This window comes from Hippopotamus amphibius, chromosome 11, assembly GCF_030028045.1.
Source record: "Hippopotamus amphibius kiboko isolate mHipAmp2 chromosome 11, mHipAmp2.hap2, whole genome shotgun sequence".
Classification (NCBI taxonomy): Eukaryota; Metazoa; Chordata; class Mammalia; order Artiodactyla; family Hippopotamidae; genus Hippopotamus; species Hippopotamus amphibius.
The window spans coordinates 45,634,587-45,658,636 of NC_080196.1; the positions used below are offsets into that span (position 1 = coordinate 45,634,587).

General features: G+C 40.1%; 1 protein-coding gene across 2 annotated transcripts in view; it reads right to left on the reverse strand.

The window, feature by feature from the left end:
* COL21A1 (collagen type XXI alpha 1 chain) overlaps nucleotides 1-24,050 on the reverse strand; it is a 212,329-nt gene that overhangs the window by 78,525 nt on the left and 109,754 nt on the right. For both annotated transcript variants that reach the window (XM_057700407.1, XM_057700406.1), the window contains 2 exons: nucleotides 8,370-8,423; nucleotides 8,225-8,278 (listed from right to left, as the gene is read on the reverse strand). In XM_057700407.1, coding sequence (XP_057556390.1) covers nucleotides 8,225-8,278; nucleotides 8,370-8,423 — 108 coding nt within the window. The remainder of the gene's footprint in view (nucleotides 1-8,224; nucleotides 8,279-8,369; nucleotides 8,424-24,050) is intronic.

Here is a 24,050-nt window from a genome sequence, read left to right on the forward strand (position 1 = left end):
TAAGAACAGCCCCTTTAAGTCTGTAGCTGTGATTAACTTTCTGTTTACAGTTTCCTTCATGAAGCTTTTTTGAATTTCCAACTTTCCTCTAAACTCCTAGGGAGTTTTATTCAACTCTCATGTTTGGCACTTAACATTTGCTCTCTTAGGATAGTTACTTTGTATGTGTTGTGTGCTTTATTAGACCCCAATCTCTTTGAGAAAAAACCCATTCTTGATGTATTCCTATTTTGTCTTAGTAGACATGATTATTTTTTATAATATTCAGATTCTCTCTACTTCTAAGCAAATGGGGGAATCAGACTTTCCTGACACTTAAAGTTAGTGCAATTTACAAAATTTGCTCTGGCTAATTAAAGATGAATGAAAGTGGTTTATGAGCCACTGTTTGATTCTCCAGGGACCTGCTACTGTAATTAGTTACAATCTAGAGGGTGAAACTTCTGCTAGCCTGAGTCTGCTAATAAGTGTGAAGTTTGATGAGCAATAAATCTTTTTTTGTTTTCAGGCATCAGCATTTGGGACTTGCCTGTTATTGCAACATAACCTACTCTATCCTAGCTGATGCCTTGCCTGTGATTAATGATAATTCACTGAATATGCAAATACTTTCATTTTCTAAACTATAGTAAACACTCTCAAGTCCTCCAAGAAAATTCCAATAAAAAATTATTTCAAGGAGTCACACTCTTGATTCCCACTGAGTTTACAAGAGATTAGAATCAAAGAGAATCCAAGATTTGCAATAAGATGGTTCTATTTTCCCCAGGTCTTCTCCAAAGCTTCCTGACTGGTAAGAAGCCTTTGATGAGCCTGTCAGTCTCACAGGTTGATCTAGAGTCCCAGTCTCCAAAGTTACATCAAGGTTATTTATTTGAGTAGCAAAAGATTATGAAAATTAATGTTTTAAAAATCTCATTCTTTCAAAATTTCTCAATGTGTCTGTGTTTTCAGTGCACATAGATCTTTATTCAGTAGCATAGCACATAATTCATACATATACATTGGACTACATGCCCCAAAGACTTTCACTGCAAAGATTTTGCAGTTTAAAAGTTTGATGATCTATGATCTAGAGTGAACTATCCCTGCTCCTTTGAGAGAGATTTTTTTTCTTTCTTAAAGCCTTTATTTTTGAGACATGGAGGAAACATTTTACAGGTACACATGGAAAAGTAAGACCATGAATCCACTCTCATGGCAAATCAGTGCAAACTATCAGTCATCCATCTAGCCTCCTCCTCCCTCCCCTCCTCTCCCTCCTTCTTCTCCTTCCCCCTCCTCTTCCCCCCTCTCCTTTCCCTCTGTTCCCTCTTCCCTTCCCCTCTCCTCCCCCTCCTCAGCTGCTCATAGGCATCAGGCTTTCTCAAGGGTGCAGACAATAGAGCAAAAGAGGAACAAAACACAGAAAAATACTGTGAAAAATACAAAGCACAGAAAAATACTGTGAAAAGAAAGCCAGAGTGAGATCCAGACATTTTATTTCAATCCCTGATCCTTGAGTAACTTTAGGCAGACGATTGAAGTTCCTCATTTCTCAGTTTTGAAACTGTACAATAGGGATCATTCACTTTACAATTAATGTAAAACGGGCCGAGTATGACTTTACTAACCTCACAGGACCTTTTTGTGAGGATGGCATGTGATAAGGAATGCACGTGGATAATATCCACGCGAGATATGTCTAAAAATAAAACAGAAAAATGTACACACAACAGTAAACTCCTTGAGCACCCAACATATCAACAGCCTTACACATCTTCCTGTTCCTTCTCCTCTATAAAAACGAACACTAAGTAAGTGTCACACAGGCACAGGCCACAATGACCTCCTGGGAAATGTTTACATCTACTAAAATGTTCCCTAACAGGTGATGGGCCTTCCTCTTGGGTTTGGGCATCACCGTTAGACTACTCAGGTCTAGGGAAAAAGTCAGTTCCCAAGCTCCTACCATATGGTCCCTGTCACAGTTTATCATGACCATAAAACAGAGCACGCCCAAACTGCAGAAGAGAAATGAGGCCAAGAAAAGATGAAGTGTCCTGTAAAAAAATCAATAAAAGTTGTAAATTTCTCAATGATGCCAGTAGAGAAAAAGGAAACAGGACAGAAAGCAGCAGAGCAGCCAAGAAATGAGGCAGGACATAGAATGAATGGTTCCTCACGGAGATGCTGAATCCATTGTAGGGCCCTAAAAGGAAAGAAGGTGAAAGATCAGGAAACAATCAAGACTTTGCAAAAACATCCGCAGAAGTAGTAAAAACCTGAGCACACAGAGGGCAGCACCACATGGACAGACGGGAGGGATGCTCAACCCAGCCAGACCTTAGAGAACATTTTGGGAAGGCCCTGCTGCTTTGGAAGAAAAGCCTCTGAGGAAAAGAGGTAGGAAAGAAGGAAACTGTGGTACCACTCCTTCCATAAAAAGGGAGGAAAGTTTTCTGAAAAATCCTTCTTGTAACAACTTCATGATTTCTCCAGATTCAGATGAAACAAAATATTTTATTAGAAAAAAAAGAGGTGCAGGGACTTCCCTGGTGGTGCAGTGGTTAAGACTCCACCTGCTAATCCACCTGGTCTGGGAAGATCCCACATGCCACGGAGCAACTAAGCCTGTGTGCCACAACTACTGAGCCCACATGCCACAACTACTGAAGCCTGTATGCCTAGAGTCTGTGCTCTGCAACAAGAGAAGCCACCTCAATGAGAAGCCCACGCACCACAATAAAGAGTAGCCCCTGCTCACCACAACTAGAGAAAGCTCGCACGCAGCAACAAAGACCCAATGCAGCCCAAAAAAAGTGTGTAGATATTTATTTAATAATATTTTAAAATTTATTAGATGAATTATACCATTAATTATACCAATATATCAATTATTACCATGCTTATCACCAATATGTATATATATTTGACACATACATTTATACTCATATATACATTTATATTTAATAATATTGCAATAATAAACTCTATTAAGGGAGGAGAGGAAGGGCTTGAAACCAGGACTCCACAACATCTAGAGAACGGAGAGAAGAGAAGACAACAATTAAGTCATGAAAAGGGAACCAGTGAAGGCAAGAGAAAACCTAGGAACATGTGGTCCCAGAAGCCAGGAGAAGAAATATTTCCAAAAAGGGAATAGTCAATTGAGTCCAGTGCTGCAGAGACACAGACCAAGATGAAGAGATGGACTGAAAATATCCACTAGTGACTTTTAAAGACAGGAGACACTGGTGATCTAAACAGCAGAAGGTTGGGATGGACGTCCTGCTGGAAGGGGTTCAAGAGAGAAAGAGGAGTGAGAACGTGCAGAGACTAAAGGCAAACTTTTTTCAAGTACTTATACTGTGATGGGAAACAGAGAAACAGGGTGGGTGGCTAAAGGAAGCTCGGTGGTGGGTTTAGTTTGGCTTCAGATGGGTCATCCCTTGGGCTATTGGGAAAATTTAATTAAAAAAGAAAAAACTAGTCATATGATCCAGCAATCTCACCCCTGGGAATGTATCTGGATAAAACTATAATTCAAAAAAGGTACATGCACCCCTATGTTCAAAGCAGCACTATTTTCAATAGCCAAGCATGGAAGCAACCTAACTGTCCATCAACAGATGAATGGATAAAGAAGATGTGGCTCATACATACAATGGAATACTACTCAGCCATAAAAAAGAATGAAATGATGCCATCTGCAGCAACATGGATGCAACTACAGAGTATCATACTCAGCGAAGTAAGTCAGAAAGAGAAAGACAAATATCATATGACATCACTTATATGTGGAATCTGAAATATGACACAAATGAACTTACCTATGAAACAGAAACAAACTCACAGATATAGAGAGCAGACTTGTGGTTGCCAAGGGGGGTGAGGCAGGAATGGATTGGGAGTTCGGGATTAGCAGATGCAAACTATTATATATAGGATGGATAAACAACAAGGTCCTACTGTAGAGCACAGGGAACTATATCCAATATCCTGTGATAAACCATAATGGAAAAGAATATCGACAAGAATGTCTGTATATTTATATATGCATGTATAACGGAGTCACTTTGCTGTACAGCAAAAATTAACACAACATTGTAAATTAACTATATTTCAATAAAATAAATTTTAAAGAAAGAAAGAAAAAACTAGTGACACGGAAGAAAAGGGCTCATGAATAACACGAAGTAATGGAGAAGGATGAGACCTAGAGCACAGAGGAGGGCTGGACATTACCCATGGACAATTCATCCACATTAACAGGAGAAAGGGTGGAATACAGCTACACACACACGAAGAGGGTAAATGGGGTGGGAAGAGGTCTAGGGAATTCCTGTCTGGTTGCTTCATAAGGGGCACTTCAACACTGAGAGAAACAACAGGGGATAAACTAAGGATATTTCCCAAACATTTACAAGTCGCCATCCTCACCATCACTAATTTACAGTGTTTAATTTTGGCCAAGCACACACATGCATGATCTAATTTAGTCTTCATAACAAGGCTATGAAGAAATACTTAGAGTCCCACTTTCTAGATTTGGGAAAAAGCATTTTTAAAGAGACAAGCAGGACTAGAAAGGTTAAGAAGTCTGAAATCAGGGCACAGCCTGGAACATGTCACTGCACACACACACACACACACACACCCCATGTTTGGGCCACGGTGCTATCAGAAAGCTACATGGGTAGATTACTGTGCCTACGTGAGAAATAAGAGAAAGGTGGTCGCTTTTCTAAGCTAGTTTTGTTTCTCCCTCTTATGTCACTACTGGCTTTGTTTTAATTTTTTAAACTTTGTTTTTTGTCTTCAGGAATACTGAAAGAAATAAAGCCACAAGCATGTTAAACTTTAACGTATTATTCCCTAATAACCCTTTTCAGCTTGGTCCTTTACTACTGTTCTCTCAACATATATATTGGAGTTCCTTGATTATGACCGACTAGGTAATAGATATTGCTGTGACATCACTTCAGCTTGCCTTTCAAAGTGCAGATAATGGGGTTTATTCACTTAAGAAAGGCTCCCTCATCACATGATACTCTGTCCTGGATGCTGAGAGCAATGGGACAGTGAGATCTCAAAAGCACAATTCAAATGTTCAACGCTCTAACGAAGAAACTAAACAAAATGTATAATTGGTTTTATAAGGATACCTTAGATAGAATTAACATATTTTATTTCTTAAACCCAGAGAAAGCAAGTGATGAGTCTGTACAAAGTCTGGCTAGATTAAAACAAATTATTAGTACTTCCTGTGTCTCCAGAATTGCATTGCCATAGAAAGTTTCACATTCAATTAGAAAACCCATAAATATATAGCAGTTAACCAACCCAGCTTAGTGTAAGTTTTAACGAAGTACATTTTTCCACACAATTTAAATATACTAGGTTTCCTTAAAGCTTGAGGAAGTGCTCTGAGTAAAGTATTTCTTAGAGTCCAAAGAATATCTTTAAAGCATGTTATAAATGTTACCAATTGAAGACCGTTTGGTGGATAAGGGGTCCTTTAATTTTGTAGATTCAGGGGGAAAAAAAACCCATGCAAAATCTATACACATTCTATTTTCTGATAGGTGAGGAAGAAATGTTACAGTCAGCCAGAAACTGCATATAATTTTAATTATCTTCAGTGGAAACTCCTATGAGAGTTTTCAGTGGAAATCCACAAAATGGAAATTATTCTGGGAAAATATCCTAATAGAGAACAGTACCGTGTTGAGCAATTCCCCAAAGGCCATGGGTGATGCCTGGAAAAAATGCCCTGAGCGACCACAAGCCATCCCAAGGGTATGTTTTCAACCTTCCCATTTCTGGAAGTAACAAACTGTATTCTAGAGGAACAACCAAGGAAAAGCCTTTAACTAACTCACTAAATTATTGTAGCTCTAGATAAACAAGTTCCTGAAGCCACAAGGAATGTACGGAGGGAATTTAGGGGCAGTATGTGGTGATTTTAGGTCCACAATGACCACGTCAATCAGAGCTGATGGCCGAACAATGAACTTCAGAAAACAACACTGAATGAAATCACTACCGGACTGAAAACAAAGAACTTTACATAAACATACATCTTATTCATCTTATCTTCTTCAATAGAATGTATGGCTTTGTAAAAGTCACCCACTTCTATTTCAAACATAGTGAAATGACCCAAAACAATAGAGCAGTTACCTTAAGATGTGACTAACAAAATTATTGTTCTTTTTTTAAAATTTTTATTTTATTGAAGTATAGTTATTTACAATGTTGTGTTAGTTTCTGATGTACAGCAAAGTGATTTTATATATACATAAAATAAATTCTTTTTCATATTCTTTTCAATTACGGTTTATCATAGGATAGTAAATATAGTTCCCTGTGTTATACAGTAGGACTTGTTTATCCAGCCAATACATAATACTTTGCATCTGCTAATCCCAAATTCCCAATCCATCCCTCTCCATCCTGGCAACCACAAGTCTGTTCTCTATGTCTGTGAGTCTGCTTCTGTTTCGTGGGTTATTGTTCTTTGTTTTTAAATAAGGTATTTTTCTCCAATTTTAAGATAAACAAATAAAAAGCCTTCTTCTTATATTTGGTCTCTAAAACCCAAGTCAACGCAAAAAATAAATAAATGTATTCAGTCATCGATTCCCAAATACACTTATTCACACATGCATACTTTTACATATTTACCTCCATCCCCACATCAGGCTACTTGTGAGAATGTTAAAGAAACAGCCAGTGAGCTGCCTGGCATGTGGCATCCTAGGAACAGGTAGCCACACCTTCCCAGTGGAATCCCCTGTTCTCCTAGAGAAGGTCAGAGGTCTCTCTCATGATACCCCCAGAGCACACAAGTATAAGGCATCCCCATTCCTGTGGGCTTGGCCTGCTCTCCAGCACCTCTTAAGGTGTATCTCCATCATTTTAAATAGGCAGAGATTGCCAGTGGCTAAAAAGATTCAGAGTCCCAGGACCACTGAGGAGACAAGAGGATTTTGTACCACCTCTTCCAGAATTCTATCAATTGCTGCTGTTGTTCTGCCTTTCCTGACTCTCCCCACATTATAGAACTGCCCTGATCTATTCCATCTTCTCTGTTTCTTTTCCAGCCACTAACCCTCCTGTTTGCTCTAACATTTCTTGCTCATGACACATGCCAGCCCACCTCATGCAACATCCCAACCACAACCTCGCTCCTTGATAAACAAAACAGAACAAAAAAAAAAAAAATAGACATTTATTCAAGGAAAACCCTGTACCAGGAAACAAACTAAGTATTTTTCATATATTATTTCATTTAATCCTTACAATAAACCTATAAAGGAATCCCCATGGAGTCAATGAAGAAAATAAGATCCAAAGACATCAATTCATGTGCCAAGATCAAACAGCTTGAAAGCAGCAGACCCATCATGAGATCTGCCAAGGGTCCATCCAGAGATGGTACTTGAGCAGCTACAATTTTCTATAACCAGCATGGGCAACCATAAAAACATAAAACAGATGAAGTTTAGATCAGTGTTTCTCAGGTGTGCATGCCACACACACTATTTTTAAAAGGCAATCATTTTGCAAGGATTGTAGCTAGAAAATTAGTGCAGGTTTTTATCAGGAACAAATAGCAGAAGGCCTTCAAAGAACTTTGAAATAAGACTGTGCTTTAGGAATTAAGCTAACAAATCATCATGGGGATCGGAGCAAATTCCAGTGGGCATCTTGGATGTGGACCAGCTACTAACTGGATCCAGGACCGGATCCCTGGGGAGGTACTGAAATATTGAACATATTTAAAGAACATGGCAAATCTCAGAGCTGTAAAAAAAGGAAAGTCAGACAAATGTTGTCTGTACCCATTGAATCCCTGCAGGAGAAAGAAGTCCAGTAAGGCTAAGACAGGTTTCTGCCGTGGAGATGGACACATGGCTGTCTGCGGCTAACACGGGAACACACTCCATTCACATTCTCTTCCCTCTAAGAAGGTAGGTCCCTGAAGAGCTTAATCACAGAAGAGAACATGGTGCCAGGGCAATGCCAATACCTGTGCCATCTGACAGTGATAACCACTTTGATCTAGTGATAAAAGCCTCCTGTGAGCTTGATCAGCCAAGGGTCACGGACGTATTTCCGAGCTGACATCTTAGAATTCACCACAATGAACACTACTGAATGGGAGTCATCACAGATTGCATCCTCTGTCTTTGAGTGACTAAAACAACCAAACACACCTTTGTTCGTGTGTATTTACCTTTTCTCCATCTCTCCCTGGTTCTCCTTTGTAACCTGGCAGTCCTCGTACTCCCTAAATTAACCACAAAATAAAATTCTGTTAGTGATGTGTTTTGGTTCACTAGAAGTGACATTTCTAAAATACGTATACACAGATTACATACTTGTATTCCTGGGGATCCTGGAACACCTGGTGACCCTGCCATTCCCTGATATCCCTGAAGAAGAATAAACAAGAGATAATTAATATTTCCTCATATTCTCCTGGAGCGGCCCTCCATTGTAGAGTTCACTCCTTCTCAGGTTTCTCACACCTACAACTTCACTTCGTGACTGTTTAAGAAACCAAAATAACAAAGTGGCAAAATGCTTAACAAGGAATTCACATCATTCAGTTCTTTAGGAAGAAAAGTCTTAAATACCTCTAGTTCAATAAAATTATCCAAAAATGCTTTGATTAAAAGGACGGCTCTGGGCGGGAAACACAGAGCCAGCGTTCACAGGCCTGGAGAAATGTTCTGCACATTAGAAACATATTCAATGTATTCAAAAGAAAAACATCTAGGATTGGAGAATTAAACAAATTTAATACACTTTTTAAACTACCTGATAATAGCCATCTGAGTTAATCTCTGGAATAAATTACACCTGGATGGGTGTTATCTTTCAAGGTAAGTCTATAACAGCCTCTGGGTTGCCCATTTTAGAAAGTTTCTCCCCCGAACACGGCTGTGACATTTCCCCCCACCTCCCAAGGCTGAGCCGTCTGCTGAGGTCGCTTTCATCTCCACTGCTTTCTACACCTCCCTCCAGAATCTGGAGCTTCGGTAAAACAGCACAACTTTTTCAGACAGGGGCAAACTATTCAATCTTCACTCAGCACATGGCAACTAAACTCCAAAACAAACCTGCAGGCCCTCAGCATTCATCTAGATTTCCCAGGGTCAATGTCAGGTTGACTTGGACCACTTGGCACCTGCAAACATTTACCTCTCTTATTCACATCCCATCTTTCTTGGATCTTACTGTTTGGGTACAGTTGTCTGTTGTTAAATCTCATTAATGTTTCCAAAAACATCTTCATTCTTAAATCTAAAAGCTTCATTTCCATGTAGCTAGTCATGGGTGTCTGCGTAGATCTTTGTATTCACCTACTCACTTGTCAATACATTTTCAGCTGTAATTTCAGAAACATCAGAATTTCCTGCTTTTCCAGTCCCATTTAAAAATATTCCTTTTACTATTCTTTGCTAGCTCTACTAACAATAATAGCAACAATAATGGTTGTCTCAGAAAGAGCAGTCCTAGATTACTGTTTTTCTCCTTTTACATGCACTTGCATTTCTCATTTTGTAAAATGCTCTCAGCTACTCCCAGAATGAGGATGACTATATAATTTCTACCAACCATCAGCCATTCCCCATTCAGTTGCTCACAGAATGTATCATTATGTTTTCTCCAGTACTCCTCAAACTCAAATGTTTCTCTTGAGTTCACTGGCCCCATCCTTAAACATTCTACTTCACTGTGAACAAGTCTCATAACCAACCTATTCATACTGCATACAAAACAACCTGCAATTTTCAAACCCATCATCTGCTCTATGGGCAGGCAGTGTCTCTTTGTCACTGGATTATGCCTCCTTGAGATGAGGGACCAGGTATCATTTATTTCTATACCTCTAGCACCGAACAGAGCATCTGCCACATATTTTGTTAATCAAACGTTGGAAGAATTCGCCTCCAAGTCATCCACACTGCATGCAATTGTGAAAAAAAAATCTATTTTCCCAAGAAACCATGTTTATTTGAGCTGCTTTCAGTAGCAAACTGAAACTGTTAGTAATACCATGTGGTTCACGTTCTCAGGATCAATGAGAAGAGAGAAGAAAGTCAATCTACACAGTTTGTCCAGGCTGGTATCTCTGCCAGTCTAGTTATCACTGAATCTCCTTCCCTCAATCACTCTGGGATCAGATGGGCCTAGAATTGTATTTCAGCTGTCACTGCTAGCAGATGCCTACACAGAACCAGGTTACTTATAAATGCCACCACCTAGGATGTTCTTTAGATCCTTCAAAACCCTGTGTGCACCCTCTGGATAGTCTGACATGACTTACAACGTTATTGTAATTGGAATAAATAATGGTACCAATGATTTATATAGTACTTATCATGTTCCAGACTACATACTTCATATATGTTAATTCACTTAATCCTCACAGCCACCCTTTAGTATATTGGGTTGGCCAAAAGTTTGTTCAGCTTTTTCCATAAGATGTTACGTAAAAACCCGAACAAATTTTTTGGCTAACCCAATAGGTTCCACATTATCCCCACTTTCAGATGAGGAAACTGCAAACTTGCCAAAAGTTGCATAACTAGTAAGTCGAAAGAGCAGGTGGAAATACCCTCTTATTGGAAAATGCTTCACGGCACATCTGATCTTAGGATTCTAGAACAATTCATCAGATTCAAGGAAGTCCATTTCCCAGACTAGTTTTAAACTGCTTAGAATTCTGAAGACCCAGAGGAAAGGAATGTTCATAACATTCCTCAAAAGAAAATTACCATTGGGCTTCCTAGGTGGCGCAGTGGTTAAGAATCCAGCTGCCAATGTAGAGGACACAGGTTCGATCCCTGCTCTAGGAAGATCCCACATGCCGCGGAGCAACTAAGCCCATGCGCCACAACTATTGAGCCTGCACTCTAGAGCCCGTGAGCCACAACTATTGAGCCCAATGTGCTGCAATTACTGAAGCCCACATGCCTAGAGCCCGTGCTTGGCAACAAGAGAAGCCACGGCAATGAGGAGTCAGCACAGCACAACGAAGAGTAGCCCCCGCTCACCGCAACTAAAGAAAGCACGCACACAGCAAAAAAAAAAAAAGAAGAAAGAAAAGTTACCATGGAGACTATGTATCAAGATCGTTGGTCATCAGCAAAGTTCACATCTAATGAATTATTTGCTTTCATGTTTTTTTCAAAAGTTAAGCCAAATGTCATATCTGCTTTATTACTTTTTTTAGAAAGTTAATCTTTTGTGGAAGATCAAAAGCTGCCAGCCATCTCTCCCTTTCGAAGAAGTGAATGTGTTGCATTTGTTACAGAGGACACATCATATTTTAATGGATTAACGCAACATGGAGATGCCCCAGACAATGTTCCCAGCTCACCTCTGACTCATAATGTGACCTCAGGCAGACTCCTCACATCCCCAGATCCTGGGAGGCAACACAGTGAAGTGGAAAGACAATGAATTTTGAAATTGGAAAAGACCTGAGGCTGAATTTTTGTTCCTCCCTTGATTTTCTGTGGGACTTGGGCTGTCATTTTGCCTAGCTAAGCCTCAGTTTCTCACCGTAAACCAGGATAATAATACCCACTTTGCTTCCGAGAAGAAACAAATGGACTCACAGGTGAAAAAGTCTGGCAGGTGTTAGGAACTCAGTGAAGATGAGCTTCTTTCTTTTCTTCAGAGTTAGTGACCATTGTACAGAGCCATGAGAACACTTCTGCAGAACAGTATTCTGTGGTCTTTAACGGCCAGCATTAGAGCATGAAGAATGGCATGGCCGGGCATCACATCATGACTTAACCTTTCTTCAGCAGGCATACAGATCTAATGCTGAACGTGTAAACAAGGCCTCTGTATTTTTTAATGGCCCTGTTTGCTTTGTCTTTAGAAGAATTGAAATACAGGAGTAATCAACGCTTCCCACAATATAAGAACCAGCTTGTTGTTGTTTTCTTAACATACAATGAGATGCATTCTTGAAAATTTAGTTGCACCAAGAAATTCAAAGATTATTTTAGAAGCTAGAGGAAGCATGATTAGCAACAAAATGAAGAAAAACCAAAACCACATCCAAGCTGGGAGATCCCAGGGCAAATCACCAGAAGAAATTGGATGAAATTCAGAGAAACAAATTTTGGACTAAAAATCAGGAAAATAAAGGTTAACAGGGAGGGATATTACAACAGAACACTTTCCGAGAGAAGCAAGAAATAAAATGTTGGTTGACTCATAGCGGGGTACATTAAAACAAGAAAAATGCCCTGAAACAGGAAAAATGATAAGCTTTTTATATAGCTTACTGAGTTTTTCTTTTTCTGAATATACAAGTGTCTGTGTTTTCTTGTAGAACTGTAACTTCCACATGATCATGGATCAATTAATACTGTTCAACATTAATTTTGCCATTTTGCAATTATTAGCAGGTCCAAATACCCACCCTACCCTCAATTGCAAGATTTCTGTGAGTATGTAAGTCTTTTCCACGTTCATACAAAGTCTCTTTGTAAATGAGTCATTTTTAGGAAAAAAATATTCTCACTGCCAAATTGTAGGGTTGAAGAATACAGAATCAATTTACTTTCTTCCATGATTCAGAGTTCCGATGCTCCAGGAAAGATGTATAGCTTTGAAAAGGAAATTAAGAAAATAAAATCATCAAATATGCAAGGGTCACAATCTCTTCTGAGCCCAATTCTAACCATACCATAAAATATTCTGCCGATCTAAATGTATAGATTTGTTTCCGTAGTAAGGATAGAGTCACTGGTTTCCTTTAAATATTCTAAACTTAAAAATGAGAATGAAATCTAGAGAAACCTCTTTGGATGTCACTCTTCTTTTTAAAATGTAAGAATATGATTTAAATTTTATGCTATTACATACTTTTCTTCAATGTTCCCCAGGTTCCAACAGAGTCTCTTAGGTATCCAGCCAGGGTAACTAGGTAACCAAAATCAAGTGTATGCTTTTAATGGGCACTGTGGATTCTTCTAGGCATTGGCAGAGTTTATAACTCTACGCAACTAAATTCTAAGAATATTAATAAATCTGTCTTTCCAGGTATATCTACTATAGAAACTAGTTTGTTTGTCACCTAACTATGAGTCAAGGATTTTATATGCTTTAACTGATTGCTCAAATTACTTGAGTAATAGATCACATGAATATTTGTAAAATTTCACCTGCCCTGAGATCTGAAAGAACTGTGATGCTATGGAGGGCAAAGGCTAGGCAGTCAGAGGAAGCTTCCGGGAGAGATAGGCTCAAAGGAACAGTCAACGAAGCACAGTGCAGCAGCAGGAGTCCTTCAAGGTGCCCTGCGGTGTGATGGCATGAGCCACGTTTGTGGAGAAGAAAGAAGAGAGAGAGCACGAGGAAGCCGTCTGCAAAACAGGATGGAAATGGGAGGATGAAGGCTACTTGCACAGCATTGTGGGTCTGAGGAAGGGCTTTGATCTCTATCCAAGCCACTCAACCAGGAGGTCACACAATCAGACTTGAGCTTTGTGAAGCTCACTTGGAGGATAGATTAGAGAGGGTAGGAAAAGCATGAAGACGAAGTGGGAGAGTCCTGCAGGGGAGAGAATGAGAAGTAGAACCTGAATCTGCTTGCGGTATTTAGTCTAACCTGATGGTGGGTAACAGGAGGTGAGGAGTTTGGAGCTGTGGAATGATGCCCAGGCTGCTGGCTTGTGCAGCTGGATGGCTGATGCTACCACTGACTGAGAGACAGAGGCTCTGGAGGAAAATACAGTTTAACTGGTTATCAAATATGAAGTAGTACAAACATTTGAAACACATTTTTATGGACTATTATAAACATTTAAAAAAAGAAATTAAATGACAGATCCAGAAAGAAAACCTAGAGATTGAAAAGGTTATTTCATTTAGGTAGTCACTTTCTTTTATAGTCCACCTACTTCCAGAAGTATTTTTAGTAGGTTAGTGGGTAGCATTGAAGGGCATAGAATCAATGGAGCTTTTTAACAAGGGGCAGAAGGGAATAAAGATTGCAAAGAGGCACAGGAGAACGTTTTAGGGGAACAGAAACATTCTATAATCTTGATTGAAGTGCTGATTGCACAGGTGTATACATTTGTCGGGACTTGGGTACATTTTGTATTTTATTATAAATAAACTGTATCTCAATAAAACTGACATAAAAAAGAAGCTATATGCTTCTGTGGAATAAAAAACAGAATTTCTACTTCAAATGAAAGCAAACTATATTTACTATATGGATCCTCTTTGACTTACAATGGGGTTACATCTGGAAAAACATATCTTAAGTTGAAAATATAAGTCGAAAATGCACTGAATACACCTAACCTACTGAATACCATGGCTAAGCCCAGCCTGCCTTAAACATGCTCAGAACACTGCCGTTAGCCTACAGTTGGACAAAATCATCATGCTGCATGTCGCTAGCCCAGGAAAAGATCAAAATTCAAAATCTGAAGTACAATTTCTGCTTAATGCATATTGCTTTTGCACCATCTTTTAAAAAAAGCTGAAAAATTGTTAACTCAAAACATCCAAAGGTGGGGCAGGAGGCAGCATCCGTAAATGAAATTTAATCTAAATCTAATTCTCCCTACCTTAGGTAAAGGGATGGGTGATGACTATAAAACAACATCATCCACTTTCCCATAATAATTTTCCTTGAGCTAATAAGCACATGAAAGAAAAATACTGCCTTCCTTTGACAAGTAATCTCTGCAGATACAGCTCTGTTCTCAGATTCACAGATTCAATTAAACTTAGGAAAATTGCCTTATTCCCTGAGTGAGGTTACATTCAAAGTTATACTAAGTTTATTTCAAAAGGAGAATGCACAGCTTTTTAAGGTACCTGATATCATCTTAGTAATTCTTATTTCCCACCCTAAATATCTACAGTTATGCTTTCTGTTCAAAGGGCAATGACCAATAAATAGCTAACCTCATTCCCTCTCTTGCTGTCCTGCTATCTTTTTTTCTTTTTTAAGATCTTTATTGGAATATAATTGCTTTACACTTTTGTACCAGCTTTTGAGGTACACCAAAGTGAATCAGCTGTATTTATACATATACCCCCATATATACCCCCATATCCCCTCCATCCCGCGACTCCCTCCCACCGTCCCTGTCCTGGCCCTCTAAGACGTCACCCATCATCGAGTTGATCTTCCTTTGTTATACAGCAACTTCCCACTAGCTATCTATTTTACACTTGGGAGTGTATATATGTCTATGCTACTCTCACTTCGTCCCAGCTTCCCCTTCGCCCCCCACCCCCCAACCCTGTGTCCTCCAGTCCATTCTCTGCATCTGCATCCTTATTCTTGCCCTGTCACTGGGTTCATAAGTACCTTTTTTTTTTTTTTTTTGAGATTCCGTATATATGAGTTAGCATACAATATTTGTTTTTCTCTTTCTGGCTTACTTCATTCTGTATGACAGTCTCTAGGTCTATCCACCTCATTACATATAGCTCCATTTCATTCCTTTTTATGGCTGAGTAATATTCCATTGTATATATGTGCCACATCTTCTTTATCCATTCATCTGTTGATGGGCATTTAGGTTGCTTCCATGCCTGGCTATTGTAAATAGTGCTGCAATGAACATTATGGTACATGTTTCTTTTTGGATTATGGTTTTCTCTGGGTATATGCCCAGGAGTGGGATTACTGGATCATATGGTAGTTCTAATTTTAGTTTTTTAAGGAACCTCCAAACTGTTTTCCATAGGGGCTGTACCAACTTACATTCCCACCAACAGTGCAGGAGAGTTCCCTTTTCTCCACACCCTCTCCAGCATTTATTGTTTCTAGATTTTTTGATGATGGCCATTCTGACCAGGGTGAGGTGATACCTCATTGTGGCTTTGACTTGCATTTCTCTGATGATGAGTGATGTTGAGCATCTTTTCATGTGTTTGTTGGCCATCTGCATGTCTTCTTTGGAGAAATGTCTATTTAGGTCTTCCACCCATTTGTGGATTGGGTTATTTGTTTTTTTGGTATTAAGCTGTATGAGCTGCTTGTATATTTTGGTGATTAATCCTTTGTCCATTGTTTCATTGGCAAGTATTTTCTCCCATTCTGAGGGTTGTCTTCTTGTCTTGTTTATGGTTTCTTTCACTGTGCAAAGGCTTTTAAGTTTCCTTAGGTCCCATTTGTTTATTCTTGATTTTATTTCCATTCTTCTAGGAGGTGGGTCAAAAAGGATGTTGCTTTGATGGATGTCATAGAGTGTTCTGCCTATGTTTTTCTCTAGGAGTTTTATAGTGTCTGGCCTTACATGTAGGTCTTTAATCCATCTGGAGTGTATTTTTGTGTATGGTGTTAGGAAGTGTTCTAATTTCATTCTTTTACATGTAGAATTTCATTCTTTTACATGTGTCTGGCCTTACATGTAGGTCTTTAATCCATTTGGCGTGTATTTTTGTGTATGGTGTTAGGAAATGTTTTAATTTCATTCTTTTCCCAGCACCATTTATTGAAGAGGCTGTCTTTTCTCCATTGTATATTCCTGCCTCTTTGTCAAAGAGAAGGTGCCCATATGTGCTTGGGTTTACCTCTGGGTTCTCTATTCTGTTCCACTGATCTTCCTTTCTATTTTTGTGCCGGTACCATACTGTCTTGATCACTGTGGCCTTGTAGTATTGTTTGAAGTCAGGAAGCCTAATTCCACCAACTCCGTCTTTCCTTCTCAACATTGCTTTGGCTATTCGGGGTCTTTTGTGTTTCCATACAAATCATAAGATTTCTTGTTCCAGTTCTGTGAAAAATGCCATTGGTAATTTGATAGGGATTGCGTTGAATCTGTAAATTGCTTTGAGTGGTATAGTCGTTTTCACAATGTTGATTCTTCCATTCCAAGAACATGGTATGTCCCTCCATCTGTTTGTATCGTCTTTGATTTCTTTCATCAGTGTCTTCCAGTTTTCTGCATACAGGTCTTTTTCCTCCTTAGGCAGGTTTATTTCTAGGTATTTTATTATTTTTGTTGCAATGGTAAATGGGACAGTTTCCTTAATTTCTCTTTCTGCTCTTCTGTTGTTAGTGTATAGGAATGCAAGAGATTTCTGCGCATTAATTTTATATCCTGCTACTTTACTAAATTCATCGATTAGTGCTATGTCCTGCTATCTTTTTTCATAGTACTTCCCACCATCTGATATTACTTACTTATTATTCTTTAACTGTGAATTTATTATCTGTCTCTCCCCAATGGAATGTGAGCTTCAAAACAGCAGGATATTTTTTTCTGTTTTGTTGACTGCTATATTCCCTTAGCCTAGAAGAACACCCAACAAATATCTAGTATGTGAGAGATTGAATGAAAGAATAAATAAATAAGCAAACATATAAATATTGAGTCTAACCAGTCACCACTACCTAGGGCTCTAAAAATAACAGTAGAAACTGCATTCACGCAGATTACAATCAAAAGAAGGCACAATGTAGGCATGAATGGACCTTTAAAATCACAAGCGCTAGATGCACCACCAAACAATTGCTTGAATAATTTAATTAAATATAAAAATAGCATTCATATATATTATATATAATGATTATGCACACATTATCGTGAATGTATATACTACCTATAATATATAAAATATAATGTAATGTATTTAAGAGACGTATGAGATAAACATGGAAAAATCCACATATGAGATTTACATAAGGGGAGTGTCGAAGAGAAATGAAGTAGCTAATCCATTAAGCTTTGTCTGCAAAACTTTATAGAAGAGATGAGTTTTAAGTAACATTTTATTAGAGAAAAGGAAGATAAACTGCCCAAGCAGTGGACACTTTATTTGAGGCAAATGGTCCACATTTTAGTTTATCAGTGAGACTTTTATGAGGTGTTAAGCACGTGTGTGTGTGTGTGTGTGTGTGTGTGTGTGTGTGTGTGTGTGTGTGTAATGGCAGGAGGAGACAGTGAGACCTTAAGCTTTTTTGGTAAGGAACCCAGACTGAGGACAAGTGAGAGTTCAGGTAGAAACTGTTCTCTCTAGAAGGATGTTTCATATACTTCACAATGATGCTGCTTCTTTTCATTCTTTTCCAAGCTACATCATAGCCATCCCTTTGGCCTGTATCCTAATGTATCCCATTTTCTAGGTCCTTCATCTTCATGGTACTTGGCCCCCAACCCCCCACAGCTCTTAAAAGATTGAGTCCACAACTGGCACCGTATTCAGTTCAGAATCTGAAAAGAGGAAAACATGAAAAGTTTGTCTCCTGGGTCCTATTGTTCTATTACTAATTATTTGCCCCCCCATTAAGCTTACTCTGCAAGCCTCGTTTTCCTCCTTTTCTTCCTATTCTCTACCACCATTCTGGAGGATTTTAGAATATGAGAAGAGCATCTTTGCTCGAATTACACCTGAAGCTCAGAACTCCCTTCTGCCCCCCACCCTGGCTGCCTTCTGAGTTTACTCTCTTCTGAAGGAATTCCAGATCCTATGTACCCCTAAAGTGTAGTATTCCAAACCAAATCCAATAATCCTAAAGCAGAACTGTATCTTCCTTAATACAGACATCACATATTACTAACAAAACCAAAACTGCATTAACCTTTGAGGCCACACATTATACATGTTAATTCCTCTTTTGACAAGGTTAAATTTAAATACCATCTCCCAGACAAATATTCCGGTTGAATTTCAGTTTGTTAGAATGGCCATTCTCCAAGTTCACCAGAGCTTTTTGGATCTTCATGTCACCCCAAATGCCAAAATAAATTCCCCAAATGAAATCAAGAATCAAAAATTCTTGAAAATCATATTAGGTCAATGAACATAGAGTATTGAATGCTCAAAGAAAGAACCCTGGAAGAAACAGCAAGAGAAAATATTTAATTTGGGGAAATTTTACTTTTCTAAAAATTGAAACCAAATAAAGGGAACTATTGACAACATCTATAACAAAGGAGTGTAAGAAGTGCATTACTGTATAGGAAGAGCGTTAATCGAGGTGCAAAATACGAGAAAGGACAGTTCACAAAGAGAACTCCCTCTGAATGCCAGACATCTATGCCCAATCACCCACTTACAACTTCTACTTGAACATCTAACCTAAAAATCTGATCTATGCAAAAGCAAACTCCTGACTCCCCTTCCCCAATTTTCTCTACCACAGCTCACTGGAATTGCCCTTAACTGCTCTCTTGCGAACTCACATCTGAGACATCAGCAAATCCTGGGGGCTCTAACTTCAAAATATCCCTGGAACATAGGCAGTTCCCTTCCCCTTGCTCCTACCATCCTGACACCAGTCGTTCTCGTCTCATTCCTGTGTTATGTCAAGAGCCTCCTGTCTCATCTCCCTGCTTTTTCCCTCATTGCCCTAACATCTATTTTCAACTCAGAAGTCAGAGTCATTTCTTTTACAACTAAGTTATATCACATCACACCTTTATTCAAGACCCTCCTGTGGCTCCTGAGTCCACTCTAACTGAAATCAAAGTCAAGTGGTCACAAGGTCCTGAAGGCTCTAGGAGACCTCTCCTTCCTCCTGCATACCTTACACCTTCATCTCGAGTACCTGCCCCACTCCCCTATGTGTAGTTTGAGAAGGTCCTGTAACTCTGAAATTCCCCACCTATGCTGACTACCACTTCTGCAAGGTTTAACCTCCTGCAGAAAGCAGGCCCCTTCTGGTATCTCTGACCATCCAGGGGCACAGTGAGGGCACTATGGGGGGATGGAGGGGGGCACTGCATCACTGAGGTTGACCTGTTGACTAGTACCCTCTTGTCTGTTGGAAATAGTGCATGATCAGTCTTCCTGAGGCAGTTCTTAAAGTCAATATGGAAAATCATCTCCAGGATTCTGAAGTTTGGTCTAGCTCACCTTTCTCTCTTAGCAAATATGACTTTAATGAAATCTTAAAAAATCAGCATTGGAAAGAATCTTCTTATTTTCCAGATGAAAAATCTGAGGCCCATGAAAGCAAAACAACTTTCAAAAGCAAAGCAGAGGGCAAAACAGCTCTAGATCTCTCCAAGTAGCTAGGGCTTTGAGTTCAGGGAAGAACAATTCCCTCAGGAAGAGTAATTAATGACACCAAAGAAGAGACAGAAATGAGCACCATAAAAACACAAACTTCAACAAAATCATAAAATAGTCCTATTATGTTTCCATAAATGGCCTTCTTTAAAAATAAAATAAATGTCAGCAGTGCAGTGCCCTTAATAGCTGTACTGTTCCAAACTACCTAACAGGATATATAAATATTTCCTCTACCTCTCTTTTGATAATGATAAAATAGTAAAATAGTAATATGCTCAGACACTGTGCTGAGAGAAGTTATTTAACTGATAGAGAAATTAGAAAGCAGTGGAAGGATTTGAAAATAGCTCCTTAATTTTGGTTGAAAGCATTTTCCTTATGAAAATTAGTATTTCTCCAGAGTGGAATAATTTCCTATTTAAAGCTTCAGTTGACTTGGCCTGGTTATGTGAAAAAGATTCAAATTGCTGATTGAGGGGGGTTGCACAGAACCAAATCCAAACAAAGCAGAATTCCCTTCAAATTGTTGCATCCAAGTTTCCTTGGCCAGATGGCTTCAATCACCAGCCAGAGGCCCCACCCACACAGCCCCACTCCCGCTGTGCTGGCCCTGGACACATGCTAATGACCCTCAGCTGTTCTGGCTCCCAGGCTCACATTCTCTTCCTGCCTGGCCACCCAATCTCATATCTCCTGCAGAGGGAAAAAGGGGGAAAGGGAGATATTTAAGATAAAAAAACATCCCTTTGGGTAAACAGGACTGGGGGTTGTGTATCGGTTTCCCATTGCTGCTGTAACAAATTACCCCAAACAGAGTGACTTAACACAGCACATACTTATGTTTCTGGAGGTCAGGAGTCCATAATGGGTCTTAGGGAGCTAAATTCTTGGTGTCGCTGGGGCTGCATTCCTTCCAGAAGCTCCAGGGGAGAATCTGTTCCTTCCTTTTCCCAGCTTCTAGAAGCTGCCTGCATTCCTTGGCTTACGGCTGCTCCCTCTGATCTCTGTTTCCATCACCCACTGTATCTCCTCCTCTGACTGATACTCCTGCCTCCCTCTTATCAGAATCCTTATGATGACACTGGGCCACTCAGATTAACCAAGAAAACATCTGCATCTCAAAGCCCCTTTTGCTATGTAAGGTACCATATTCACAGGGCTGGGAGTTAGGATGTGGACATTATTCTGTCTACTACAGTCGGTTTCTTCTTTCTCTAACATCAGATATTACCTAATACCATCTAACATCTAATGTCAGATACTACAGAGCTATATATATACATACACACACACACACACACACACACACAAATACAAATATACATGTACTGAATGAGATGAGACAATAGGCCTATTATAGCTTAAATGAGAGTCACAGAGTATAATATCCATGATGACTGTATCAGGCTAATTATAACTAATTCCCAGTACTTCATTTGTGGCAAAAAGGCCAACTAGAGCTGATAGCCTGCAGATGATACTTACCTCTCAATATTGCCCAGGACTTTGCAGCACTAAAAAGACAAAAGCCTAAATAACTTGTCAGCTCTGACAGGGGAGCTCTGTGTCATCATGAGAGGACAGCAGGTGACACGTCGGCATGTGAAGTGTCTCTGCTTTGGAGTTGAGACAGCACTGCAGCTGTCAGCAACAGAGAGAGCATGTCCCATGGGAGGGGTATCCAGGCAGAAGGCTCATCTTCATAAAACCCATCCCCCACAGTGTGACCAGGGAAGAACAGAGGGATGAAGGGGTTGAAGTGAGGGGATGCACCAAGGTCACATGACACCTGCAGTTATCACGAGAAAGGGATGGGTTATAAGAGAAAAGACAAGCTGAGTGCTGGCACATAATGGGAGTTGAGGATAACGGCAAAAGGGGGAGATGTTAGGTTTGGAATCTATTCATTTCATCAACTCAAATAGAATGAGTCTGATGATAAACTTCTCATCCTTGCACCTAGCAATTTCTGTATTTATCGGCTTGGCCCTCTAACTCCCATTTGAAGGTTTAACTGCCCAGACTCTTACCCACACTTTTCCTCTTTGACTGGAACCAATGCCCTTCTACCTACACAAGGATTTTCTTCCTGCAAATATCCCTTATCTCCCAAATCACTGAATTTTCCCTTTATGCCTCATTTTCATCATAAAAACATGCTCTAACATCTCCTATTGTTTCAAAAACCACTTTATCCCACATCCTCCCCCATACTACTGCTCCAGCTCTCTGTTCCCTATTACATCCCTCAGAAGCATCTTTATTCCCTGTCACCATTTTATCTCCCACTGTCTCTCTTGAACCCATTTTTCAAGCCCGCTTTTCCCAGAAACCCCATTTATCAAGGTCCTCAATGATGTCTATCAAGCAAATCCAACAGTCTAGGCACAGACCTCATTTTTATCAACCTCATGGCAACAGGGACACAACAAATGGCTCCCTTCTTCAAATGTGTTGTGCACTTGGCTTCTGGGATGCCACACCCTAGCTGTGTTCCTCGTACTTCGCTGACCATTCTTTCTCAATTTCCTCATTTGGATCCCCCTCCTCTGTTTCCCTGTAACAGAGCCATAAGCTCAGCCCCCTGCCCCCTTCTCCTCTCCCGTTATCTGTACTTCCTCCCTGAATGATCTCATTGGCTCTGGTAGGCTCAGATACATCCACATGCTACAGAGTTCTGTGTGTTTTCATTCTCCAACACATTCCTGACTCAAGATTCCTGTCTGTAATATCCTAGGAGACACCTTCAGCAGGTCCACAAATGCATTCTCAATGTCCCCTCAAAAAACTCACATCTCCGCCCGTGTCGCCCAGCTCAGGAAATGGCACCTCCATTCACCCTGCTGGTCAAGCTAAGATCCTCTGAGGCTTCCCTGGCTCTTTCTCTCTTTCTCACATCTAACTCGACAGTGATTCTGCTCAGCTTCACATTAAAAAATACTCCAGACTCTGACCACTTCTTCCCTCCTTCCAGCACATCACCTTAATCCAGGTCACCCTTACTTCTCACTCAGAACCTTGAAATAACCTCTCCATGGTCTCCTGCTCCCACTCTTGGCCCATGTGAATGAAAAATGCGCCCTGTCATATCAGTAAACAAAGGATGTTGCAGGCTTCAAGCCATCACATTACAGCCGCCCAGAGCGTGAGCCCTGAGGGAACTCAGGATGGAAACAGGATGCTGGCCATCAAACCATCTGTCACTGCAGCCACCCTGGACAGTGCATCCTGAGGAAACTCAGGATGAGAAAGCACAGGATACTGGCCCCAGATAGCTGAGGTACATATCAAAGCAATGACTTCAAGGAGCCCAGACTCTTGCATCCTCCCATACATAGAAACACACTAAACTCCTTGAGATGTCTGGTTTTCTTTAATGAATGGTCATTTTTAGATGTTTGGACTACCTGGTCTTTGTTGCAAAACCCCCTATATATCCTGGCTCCTCCCTTACCTCTTTGGAGCTGTTCCTCAGAGCTGTCTGAGAGGCTGCCTCCCAGGGTGAAGTCTCAGAAAGTCCGCCAAATAAAATGTAATTCTCAACTTTTAGGTTGTGCTTATTTTTTTTTTTTTTAGTTGATATCTATATAATCTGATCTCCACAGAATATTTGTTTTTATCTTTCTAAATAGTGAGTCAGACCACGTCACTTCCTTTCTCCAGGCCCCCACCTGGACCCATCATTCTCAGAGTGAATCCCGGCGGGTCGGTTCAGCAGCAGCACCACTACCATCTCCTGGCAGCCCCTCAGCTCCAAGCTGGACACCACTTTGTCACCTCTTCAGGCGCTCCTCTTTGACATCTCTCTCAGAGAGGCTCACCGGCATATTCAACCCCTTTCCCATGCAACACGGATGTGAAAGGCACCAGCACATCACCACTTCAAAAGCTGGCTGTATTTTTTTGTATTCCATTTGTCAGCAAACCTCTCTCAGGGACCGAACAAGTTCCTTTCTATTCTGATGCTTTGGGTGTTGGTGGTTTAACAGGAGGCCCGTGGTTCTTTTGTGCCTTGAAAACTATGGATGCACGGTACAAAC